Raw genomic sequence first — 12,026 nt, forward strand, 5'->3', positions numbered from 1 at the left:
CTCCCCCACCGCCATGCCCTCCGCTCCTCTCTCCTCAGGGCTGTCCACGTGTCTGCTCTAGCGGGCCATTCATGGTTCCCCATGTCTCTCTGTGCCGGAGGGAGGTGACTCCAGCTCATTAATTCTCTTTAGGCTGAATTTTTAAATGCCAGTAACTAAATATTTCCTTTCCCAAATTTCTAGGGGACTCTTTCTCACACCCACCTGTTCTTACTTAATTTCTTCCCACTGTGTGTCCTATTTCTTTGTCCTCCTTTACAGACATTATTCTGTCATTCGTCTCCCTGAGCATTACAAACACACTTTGTCAGACTTATCTTTGCTGCGTATGTAAACTGGCATCTGTTGACTCTGCTGGCTGTATTTCATGGTAGGAGAATGCATTACATGCCTGGGAATGTAGGTTTGCAGGCTCATTTGGGGTGGCTGTGCTTTGTTCTGCCTGCCCGCCCTCCCCTCCTCCCGCCCCTGTGAGCGAGCCGTGGCGCAGGGCGGTGGGGCTGCTCCCTCGCAGAGGGCCGTGAGGCTCAGGCCGGCGACAGCTGTGCCCGGCTGCCTGGCTCAGGCACACTGCTTCCCAGGGTCTCAGGAGCAGAGCGGCTCCACCCCAGCTCCCGGCTGCACACACTGGCCCTCACTATCCCCTGCGCCCCAAACGGCCATCGGTGCTGCCCTGGGACCCGCAGCCCGGTGGGCCCCCCGGCACTGGCTCTGCTGGCTGTTCTGTGGGCGTGTCTGTCCTGTGTCCGAGCCAGGCGGAGGCCCTAGGCCTTCCTGTTTCATATACGCTGTGCGTGGAATTATTGGGGGTTGGAGGGGAGGTGGTCACCATGGTGGGTGTGCTCCAAGCGTGGCCTTCCTGGGAAGCGGAGTTCACCGTGGAGGCAGGCCATGCATTCTGGGCCCCGCTTCAGGGGCTGGGGCTCATCGCGTGGCCTGCTGGGCAGCTCCTTCAGGAAAGAGACTCAGCTCTCTCTCACACGAGGCCCGTCCCATCTCTTTTACACATGGTCCCCTTCAGGGCTCCCCCCGGGCAGGCATGGTATGTATGTGACATTTGAATGTACAACTGAAAGTCACAGGATAAGGGGGAAGGTGAATTTAAAAAGTCCTTTCAGTGCAGTCTTTTTTCTAACTTTCTGATTGAAGTATTAACGTAGATTTTATATGAACATTAGTACCAACACTTGGATTATTTTCATTTAAACGAGACCATTGGTAAGCAGTGAAATGTCATACATTAAGATTTTCCTAGGTTTCAAAGCCAATATTAACAAATCCGTCCTCTTTCCCTTGCGTCATCTCATTTGAAAGTTTTCTAAGCGATGACCCTAAAATTATGCCTGACACACAAAACCCTGACTGCTTTTACCAAAGTACGTTCTCTAGGACCTGAGAAAGCGTCTCCGACTTCGTAGTCAGCTCCCAGCTTTTATTTCTGCTAAATTTCATCCTTTCTCATTATGCAATTTAAAAAATCTAATTATTCTAATCCCTGCCAGTTCAAACCCTTCAATTTCTTGTACTTAAACTCTCCGATAATCCAAACACCCAGCCTCGTGCATTTTTCCTGTTCCATCTCCTGAGCAGAGACCAGCTCTCTTGCTGGGTTCCCCCATCCTCCATCAGAACTGGCATTCATTACACCTAATTTCCCAACCCTTGGCCCTTTCAGTCCCATTCCTATCTTTCCCATGATGGCCTATCAGAAATTACCAAGAGGGATAGAAGGAACCATAGACAGGTAGAGAATTACCAAGGGTACACACGTAAAATGAGCTAAGTGGAAATACAAACACACCACGATCACGAGACGGTCACCCCGGGGAAGCCCTCGGTATTTATCAAGTTGCCTTTAAGTGGAATCCTGGGTGGACTCATATGAAATCGATTTTGAAGTTTTGCTCCTTGGAGTCAGTACAATGCAAGGAAATATATGAAGATCTCAACCCAAGCATTTTTGTCTCTGCTTTAGAATTTGGTTTCCTTCCAGGGGAAAAAGGTTAGAAAGAATCTTCTTATATTAGTAACAAGGACAATTCCTCAGAATGCGAAGTCCTAGCTAGCATTGTTGCGAAGCTGAAGTTGGGCAGAACGGCATCGGGGCCCCATGTCGTTGTCATCCTTACCTTGGTGACTCCTGAGCCGGCCAGGCTGGGCTGGGGGTCTGGGTGCTGCCAGGTCTCCGGTGCCCTGAGCAGATGTCTGCTCTGCCTGGTCCTAGGGGAGACAGGAGCAGAGGGCTCTGGTGAAAAGACACATCTCACACTTGCCTGTGGCAGCCACCATCCCCAGCACCCCCTTTCTCCCCCAGCCCCCCACTTCCTTTCCATTTCTTTGCCTTTTTAGTTTTAAATGACAGTTGTTTAAAATATGCTGTAAGGGGGACAATAACCGTGAAAAGGTGCAACCTGCTTGGCAGGGAGTTGGAAGAGCAGTCACTCCTGGCTTTTTGGCTTAAATTTCTCTCTCTGAATAGCAATTCAAGAAGAATTATTGTCAACTGTTGGATTTGAGCAACAAATATAAATGATTAGCATTCCACGGAGCACACGGCCTTTCCGTAATGATTACTGGTACTCAACCCCTGACCGTCTGTTACCTGGTACAGACACATCCAGAGGCTGTTAATGACGGGTCCCCTCCAAAGGCAGAAAGAGTTCAATGAAATTTTTCAGACATCAGGATGAGGATGGAAATTTTAGGCAAAAACTATAACAGCAATGTGACGACCAAGCCCACAACTCTAGAAAAACACCTCCACGGGATTATAATCAAGGCACTGAAAGATTCATCAAAATGTGGGAAAGCAAAGTGGGCCTTTTAGTATTGACGTGCTGAATATTAATAACAAAATATTAGCAGTGATTCATCCGGGCTGCAGAGATACCGGCTTTCTCGCACATATTTAAGAAGTCTTTGAAATGTTTATAATGCACATGTATTACCTCTGCAATTAGAAAGATTTTAGAACTGTACCAAAAGTGTAAGGACTGCGAGGGAAATCTATTACTACTAATAATACATTGTGTGGACAAAGACGGGGTCACACACTAAAGCTGACAGGCGCGAGGAGGGGGGGTGCTGCGTGGAGGGCCTTATAAACTCAGAGACCGAGAGTAACCCCAGAGGGTGGTCTGAACATACAAATTCCTAACTAAAAGCAGGTTGTGGCTGGTAGTCACGTAGGCCTGTAGCTTCCTTGACAAAGGTCAGTCTTTACCTGAAGTGAGTTTATCTTTTGTCTTTTTGCATCTAAGATAACACGCCCTTGGAATGTCAGAGTAATCTCCGTTTGTAGACCCCTCAAGGCACAGCTCAGGCACCAAAGCACAGACCCGCAGAAGCCCGCTTATCTCGTCCCCTGCATACCATCTCTCTGTGCTGTAAACGTTAATTACTAACTTGGTGTGCCCACCAGTGTAACAGCAGTATGAGTCTCTCTATTTTACTTTTTATTCAATCCCAGAGACTCCCCAACTCTGCTTTCTCCCACCCCCTTAACCTACCACCCACAGATTCCATGGAACCCCGCTTTGTCTCCTCCTTTGATTCTAATGTAGAATATAAGCTGCAAAACTGCCACGCTCCGGAGCATTTTCTCAATCTGTTGAGTTTTTCCTTCTCAGCAATTGTTGTCAGTTTGGCTCAGATAAACTCATTCAAGTTCTCTACAGGTTTGGACCGTCCTTAAGTGGATGACTGTCATGAAACTAGCACACAGTCCTATCCCTGCAACCCCATCCCTGCCTCTGCAAAGGGACCTGCCACAGGTGGGACATTCCACGCGCATATGAGCGACACGACAGCTGATTCTGCCCTGCTGGGCCCTCCTCGCACACATGAGAACACTAAGGCAAGGAAATGTCCCCCCCCACCCCACCAGCTGGCAAGGGGCAGCCCTGGGCCAGGGACCCAGGCTGCCGGCCTCAGAGGCCTCGCTCCTTCCCACCCAGGCTGCCCAAGAAACTCATTTTAGAAAGCAGATTTATCTCAACAAGGCGCTCGGGGGCCTGAAGGCTCCCTGGCCAGTGGCTTCCGTGTCAGAGCCTTCGCCTGTTGGTGTAGAAAGGGGTGGCAGGACTGCTTTGCTGGGAGACCTCAGCCTGCAGCGAACAGGCGTGGGTCTGGTGGGGGAGCGCTGGGGACAGAGTCCAGCAGGGCCAGGCACCCGCTTCCGCCACTCAGGAGGAAGGAAGTCGCTGGCAGCCCCATTCACAGCTTCCTGGGGAGCGCAAACAAAGCCCTCGGCCTCCCCAGGTGTTTTCACATGCTTCTCTTCTCTTTGCTCTTCCTTCAAAAGAAATAGCTTCTTTTTGTTTTTAATCATAGATGTAATACGTGCTAATCGCGAAAAATCCAGATATCAAAATAAAGTATAAAGAAAAAAAATAAAAAGGAAACTGTAGACTCTCACCCAGGGATGTTTGTCCTATCTGTTTTGGTCTGTGCTTTCAGGGAGGAAAAAAAACCCCCAAAAAACGTGCACACACACCGTGTGTATATGTGTACATTGTCTGAATTATTTATGGAGAGTACACATGGTATAGTTGAGTCACTTGGGAGTTATAAATGATCCTGATTTTTTTTAAAAAAATGGAACCATAACCATATGACCCATATTATTGTGTTTTAATTTATCTTTCTGGAATTTTCCATGGCAACAAATACTCTCCCTCAGCATTTTCGTTAACTCTAGCATACTCCCTAAAGTATGTGTAACACGGTTTCTGTCATCAAGACCCTATCGGTGAACAGACAGGTTTCCAAGAATGTCAGTTTTTGATGAGGAAAGAGGAAGACATTGGTTTGGAGGACATGGTGCCTGGGAGACGGGAGGAACACCACCAAGACCCCACCAAGGTGCTAACACACAGAGCTGGGCGATGAAGGCTATTGAAGAAGGTGGTACCCCAGCCCCCCAAATTTAGTGGGGTCTCCTTCAACTGGGTTTCCCCATCTAGTCTCCACAGCCCCACAGCCAACATTTGTCCATCCAGTGTTTCTTCCAGATGGCTCTCTACCATCTACCTCTTTTAAAACACCTCTTTATTTTTTGGGAATTTTAAAACAAACTGTTTATATTTTTGGAAATATGGAGCAGATATGAAAATGAGCCTAAATCCTATGACAGTAGGGTAACTTCTTAGCATTCTCATGCACTCGATGCTGTTGAAATCATATGGTGTGAACACTTTTGTGCTTTGCTTTTTTTTCTCCTCCAATTAACATTGTAAGAGGTTATTGTAAAACCTTGGTAAATATTTTCCAGATTCTAAACTGCTCTAGGAGACACTTTCAGTCATTTGCAAATTTCAGAGAGCACCAGTAAAGATCGAATAAATACCTTTGTGCATAAAACTTTGTACATATTTCTGATTATTCACTTAGGATCCCTAGAAATAGAATGAGTAGACCAAAAGTCACCTGTGTATTTTTAAGAGTTGAGATACATACTGTCAACCTGCTCACACAGTTTTATCCTTCCGCCCTAAATACAGGAGAATTGCCCATTTCATAATATCTGGGCGGCCAGGACGGTGACTGATTTTTCTGGAATTTTTGTCTTGCCAGTCCCAGAGGTAAGCAGTGGCCTCACCCTGTGGTTTTCACAAGCAGGTCTTACATACTGAGGCTGAACATTTTGTCATCTGCTCATTAGCTCTTTGTCCTTGTTCTCCTGGGCTCTCCTGACAGACCTGCTGGATGAGTGCCTGAGGGCACGTGGGCTTTCCAGTCCTTTCCATAAGGTGCCTCAGCCCCCCACTCGGTAACTGGCCTTGCCGAGTCACTGGCCATTTGTGAAACGGGTTCAGTCACCCCTTAGGGATTGCTGGGGAGGGGTCTGCTTACAGTGTGAAGCACAAAGCAGGGCCTAACTTATTTGGAACCCCCAAACTGCTCCATAACTATCCCAGGATGAGTTCCTTCTGTGGTAGGAAATGGAGCCTGGTCATACTTGTAGCAAATACTTTCCCACCTTGTTTGTCTCCAGATTTACTTATATTTTTGATTCTCAGAAGTTTAAGTCAATGCAGTCAAGCGTACTGAAGTTTTCTTTTTGGGTCATAATTTTAAGCTTGATAATTGCCTTCACCCTCTATCAAGACTGAAAAAACATCTGTTCATGTTTTATTCTAATTTCTGGTCTCACTTGATGCGTTACCCTCTCATCTATCTGACATTTATTTTGGGGGTCAGGAAGAGATGAGGCTATGGATTGACACCCCACCCCCAACCCCAATGGTTGACCAGTTCGCCCAGGCCCATTTCATACCCAGTCTTCCCCTCTGCCTGATCTGCACGGTCACGTTGGTCACACATTATGACCCTCCACACACATATGTCTGTTTCTTGTCTGCCTGCTCATTGGTTCCACAGAGCTGCCCCTTCTCACTCATCCCTGCGCCAACGCCCAATTTCCCATCCTCACAGTTTGCCAACATGTTGCTCATCCGCAGACACGAGTTCCTCAGACTCCTCCTCCAAGGAAACGTCAGAATAGTTTCAAAGGTTGCTTAAATTATTAGCACTCCTCGCCTGGAATATTTACCTAGAAATAGATGAGTAATTACCACCCAAGGCTAATAGAAGCGTTGATACTGGGTCATATGATTGAAATCAGAGCACAGAGACATTGGTTTATCTAAACCAAGAAACTGTGTTCCCCACATATTTCAAAGGGTGGGGGACACGCCTCTGGGCGCCCTATGCAAGGCCTCTCTGGGGACGGGCGTGCCCTGTGAGTACACATGCACCCTGGGTGGGTGCTTCCTGTGCACGCTCAGGTCTGACCCACCATCCAGTCCACACGTCGCTTTCCCTGAGAACTCCTGTCGGCAGTGAGAAGCAAACCAGACCCCCTTGAGATAGCTATTTAGAAGGCAAGCAACTTTCAGACCTAATTTAAGGCAACCCTGTCTAAACAGCACTCCCACATTTAGCAAATAAAAATATGGGATGTCCAGGGAAACTTGAATTTCAGATAAACCAATAATTTAATTTCTTTGGTGCAGGTATATCCCAAACATTGCATGAGACGTCCTCTAAAAATAGTTCTGCGGTTTATCTAAATTTATTTCGGTGGTTTATCTAAACTCAGCTGGGCATCCTATGCTTCATGGCAGCTCTATACCTGAAGGACTGTCCCAACTCTGACAGGTTTCCATGACAAACCATAGGAGAGCAAAATCTTGACAATGGGCCCATTTGTTCGTGTGTAAAACTCCCAGGTCAAAAAAGAAATGTGCTTTGTAGAAGCTTCAGACAAGAATTCTTTACCCTGAGAAGCCAGGAAAGATGGAACTACATGAAAATGGTGCCATTTGTAAAATGAAGCCAAAACAAAATGGCCGCGGGGAGAGGCTGGCCACCACGGCCCAGGACGCAGAAGGCCAGGGACAAGCGTCTGTCCGCTCTTCAAAGGCAACAGCGCACTTTGCCAGACGCGGGGCAGTGACAGCTGAGGCCAGAGGAGAAGAGAAGCTTGTCGCTGTGCTGGCTCGTTCTCCTCTCAGGGCTAGCGCTTGTCTGGGGCGTTTCCTGTTCCAGGTTAGGGTCCGGACGGCAGGTGGCCTGGCGGTGGCCCTGGGCCAGCACTGCAAGCCCCCTCCTCTGCAGGAGGCCGGGGACTGGAAGGGGGGCGAGACTTCACCCCTGAAGGTAGCTGCCAGCAGCTAATGCTTCTCTAAAGTGGAGCTCTAATTACCACGCAGCCTGCTGCTAGAGAAGGGGCCGCCGTGAAGCCCCTTAATTAAAGCTGTGAGGGTCACCTAGACCCCGAAACCATGTGGCTTTGGAAGTACTTCCCAAAGCTGCCTGTGCTCAGTGTTCTCATCGGCGCGGCACTGTGCTCTCTCAGGTGGGGCGCCTGCAGGGGTGGTTCAGCCGCAGCCTGGTCTGTGGGCTCTCAGGGCTCTGCTGGAGAGGGAGGTCCAAGGGGCTGGTTCTCCAGCTCGGCAGTGCTGGTCCTCTGGAACATTCCTTCACAAACCACACCCTGAGGGGTGCAGGAATGCCCCTGGTCTCACTCCTTTAGGCCTCTTTTGGGCCCCAGGCAGGAGCGGCCAACTCTGCTGGCTGCTCCTGATCCCTGAAAGTGCCTCCAACCCCAGGAGCGTGTCCACTGCTGGGACCTCTGACCACGGAGGCAGGTAGCCCCACTGTCCTCACTCCACGGACAAGGAGCCCAGGTCTATAGATTACACATAAGTGACTCAAGCCCAGGACTGGACTCTGGCAGGCCTTAAGGGGAGCAGAGCTTGCCACCCCAAAATATACTTTTTGGGATATTGATTATCTTAACCTGGTTATTTTTAAGAAACAAAAGACTCAAAAGAAACAAACAGCAACCAAAAAAAAACCAAACAAACCTTGACCTTCCCCCTACCTGCCTAAAAGCATTTAGAGGACCTGCTCCAGCAGCCAGCCATCATCACAGATAAGCACAGCTTAACATGAACTCGGTGAGATAGTCAGGGAGGACCCACCAAGGCCCCTTGGGTCAGAGTCCTCTCTGTGTCCCACTGTTAGAGATGCCCCAGCAAACACTGGTTTACCAAACATCTCCTTTCCACCTCCATGTGGGCTGCCTCCCTGTCCTTTCAAGTCCCAATTCACGCCTCCCCTGTCCCCCAGCTCAAGGTGACACATAAGCCTTAAGTATCCACTGTGTGTCCTTGCGCCCCATACTCTCACGGAACCCCTGTGTGTACACACGTAATAAACTTGGTTATTCTTTCCTGTTAATCTGTCTTGTGTTAACTTGGGTATTAGTCCAGCCAGAACCGCTTAGAAGAGCAGAAGATACATTCCTTTTCCTCCCCCACAGCCTCGCGCACCATCGTGTCAGGGACCATAATAAAGGCGCAGAAAGCGCCCTTCACAAACAGAGACCAAAGCCACAAAGAACACAGTAAAGGGGTCTGAAATGTCTTCAACCCGAGACAATGCTCGACCCGAGCCTACAAGCTGAAATCTTAATGTGGAGAAACTTGGAGTCCTGCAGGTACACAAGGACAACCCAGCAACCACACACGACAAACAACATGAGCATGGCGCGGGGGAAACGGGGACGTCCGGGAACTACGTTTGAGGGGCCCTCCCAGCCCCCCATAACCTCCCCTACAGCGGCCCTGGCAGATCTCTCTGTAAGGCAGGGCGAGACGTTAACAACCCTGGAGCCCGCCTCCAGGTCCCCGCAGCTCATGGGCTGTCCCCCAGGCCTGACCCCGCCAGGCAGCCCCACCGGCCCAGCACAGCCTGCGGCCCAGCGAAATCGCTGGACCCGCAGCCCAGGTACGGCCGGCAGAAGCGCCTGAAGGTCAATGTGTGAAAGATCACTGGCCTGGATTTTGTCATTTCACACAAAATACGGTTAACATTGTAACACGCATCAAAAGGAAAAGCCCACTAAACGATGAAATTGCTGCTTTTGTGCAGAATGAGTGACTATATCCTGTGCTGTTTGTACTCCCTACAGTTCTAGAAGGGGGGTGCCTCATCCTACCAACTATATAAACAAATTCCCTTATTTGCCCAATGCCCACTTCTGTCACCTTCTAGAAGTTTCAGACAGGCTCAGCCAGTTAGCTGTGACCAGGACTGCACGCTGGCCTTCCCCGCAGCTATACAGACGATTACTAATTTTTATTAAAAATGGATGTAAACACGGCAGGGTTTCTATGGCAATTCCTGGGGACCAGGCCCGGGGCTAGACAATGACTGCAGTCTCATTTAAGTTCTTTCTTTGACAGGTGCTGTTATGAGCCCCATTCTTACAGATGTGGGAAAAGGGAGGCAGGGGACTGGCCCGGGTCCCCACAGCGGATAGCCCCTGGGGGACCCCAGGTGACTGACGGAGAGGACAGCTCTCACCAGCAAGGAGCTACAGGCAGCTAGCTACCCAGTCTGTCATTCCACTAACCCATCCTGCAAATTCCTCAAACAGCAAAGAACTTGGTAAAAGCTGCCATGTCAGCACCCCATGTTTTGCCAGTTGCCAGGTCCGGAAAATCAGCCCCCCTCCATGGAAATAACACTCGTAACAAGTGACCTGGGGCCACGTTTTGGCCAAAATGGCGCTGCGTGTTTAGATACAGCTCTTTGTGTCTATGCAAGAGTACGGAGAACAAGAGATTTACATCAAACGGACCCAAAAGCAAGTCACAAACTTGGCTTCACCTGTTTCGCACGAGCTGCGATGGAAGAAAGGAGAGACTCACCATGTCGGCCTTCTTCTCACGGAGCGAGTGCGATGCTTTCAACATCTATCGTGTCAACAAGGCTGCTGATTCTGACAAGGAAACACTGGGACTGTCTCTCAGGGGAGTTCAACAAACTTCTCCAAAACAGGAAGGTGCCACGCTTGGCAAGGACAATGCGACCGTGTAGAAAAGCACCAGGTTTTCACAGAAATCTCAGTGTGCGCAGGCACTAACGATCTAAAAAGACACCGACGGCCCCGCGTGCTCTGTCCCCAGGCGCCTCTTTTGAGGCAGCTAACTGCGAGGACCGCCGTTCCTGACATCACCAGCAAAAGCGCATGACGTGCCTCACACAGAATCCAATTCCCCATTCCGTGACGCTGGGCACACAAACACGCAGTTATTTGGGGCGGGGGGTTGGGGGGTGGGGAGGACAAGGGACAAGGCCACCGACCTCTTATTTTTTTAAACAGCTTTACTGATAATGTAAGTTACACAACGTAAGTTTCATCTGTTGTAAGCGTACAATCCAAAGAATGTCAGTGTAATTACAGGTTTCTCCAGCTATCGCCACAATCTGAATTTAGAACATTTCCATCATGCTACAAAGAAACCTCGTGCCCAGAGCCTGTCAATCTTGACGAATGGTTTTCCCAAAATAAAATGCCTTTGCCAAGTCATTTCTGCTCCAGTCTTTTGAGTCGGCTTCCCCACATCAACGAGGCAGCTCGGCCAAACGAGGAAGCGCACTCACGGTAGAACCTCTAGAAACGAGGGGCCCGGTGACCTGGGGAGGCACGAAACCTCCCTGTGCGCACGCGGGTCACCTCACAGGACGCCGTGTAAGACTTCGCACGGCCACGCGTGTCAAATGGCACTCAGTGAGCAGCAGCCGCTATTTCCACGTCTAGTCCTGCCGGTGCCACCACCTCCGCCCTCACCTCCACCATCACGTCTGCCATCAACCCCACTTCCTCCCACCACCTCAACTACCTCCAGCATCGCCTGCATGGTCTCCATCTCTGCCTCCTGCTTCACCAACTTGAACATGAGGAACAGGCAAAGGGCCACCTGTGAGCAGCTGGTGGCACAGCAAACCAAGTGTCCACGTGAGACTGCATAAGGGGAATTCTCTTGACATCTTTTCTGATTTCCTTTTTCCTGAAGTGAGTCCAGCCAGGAGTAGAAGGTAACAGGGCAGCTCTGACACTGGCCCATGGGGACAGGAGCTGCAAGCACAGGGAGGAGCATGTCCCCCAAAGCATGCAGATCATAAGCTTCACCCTGAAAGGAACCCCCAGACCGTGGCCTCACTCAGCAGATGTTTATGAAGAAACGGTAACTAGGGGAACAACACAAACTCCAAACAGTTCAAACGTCCAAACTCTAAAAGGATGAAGTGGCCATGTCCACGCTGCCCACTTACTGCCAGCGTGGGAAAACTTGGCCGACTAAACCCCACAGAGCCCCATCCCCTGCTAGAACCCTGAGATTGTTCGTGCAGGACTTTCCAGGACGACCTCACAGCAAACGCAGAAATTAAAATTCACCGGCTCCCAGGGCCCAAGCAAGAGGCGGCTCGTGGAGCCTGCACGGCTCCAAGCACAGCTGTCAACCCTGGGGACTGCGGGATGCACAGGCCAGGACGTGGACGTGACCACAGAGCTGCACTTCTGCCAACGGCTGGTCCTGTGTGACCTGAGGCCACCACCTTCCCAAATGCAGCCCCGGGACTGCCTCAGGGCCGACCCTCAGATCGCCCCCCCCATCCACATGGCTCACAGTGTCCACTGCCCACCCTAATCCTGAAACCACCCCCCC

At 50.0% G+C, this 12,026-nt stretch overlaps 1 protein-coding gene across 1 annotated transcript in view; it reads right to left on the bottom strand.

Annotated features, from left to right (window-relative positions):
- The window catches only part of LOC109388354 (growth factor receptor-bound protein 10), a 92,457-nt gene that overhangs the window by 63,795 nt on the left and 16,636 nt on the right, over positions 1–12,026 (bottom strand). The window contains exon 3 of the mRNA XM_019653012.1: positions 2,130–2,220. Coding sequence (XP_019508557.1) covers positions 2,130–2,220 — 91 coding nt within the window. The remainder of the gene's footprint in view (positions 1–2,129; positions 2,221–12,026) is intronic.

Source organism: Hipposideros armiger, unplaced genomic scaffold (assembly GCF_001890085.2).
Source record: "Hipposideros armiger isolate ML-2016 unplaced genomic scaffold, ASM189008v1 scaffold_191, whole genome shotgun sequence".
Taxonomy (NCBI): Eukaryota; Metazoa; Chordata; class Mammalia; order Chiroptera; family Hipposideridae; genus Hipposideros; species Hipposideros armiger.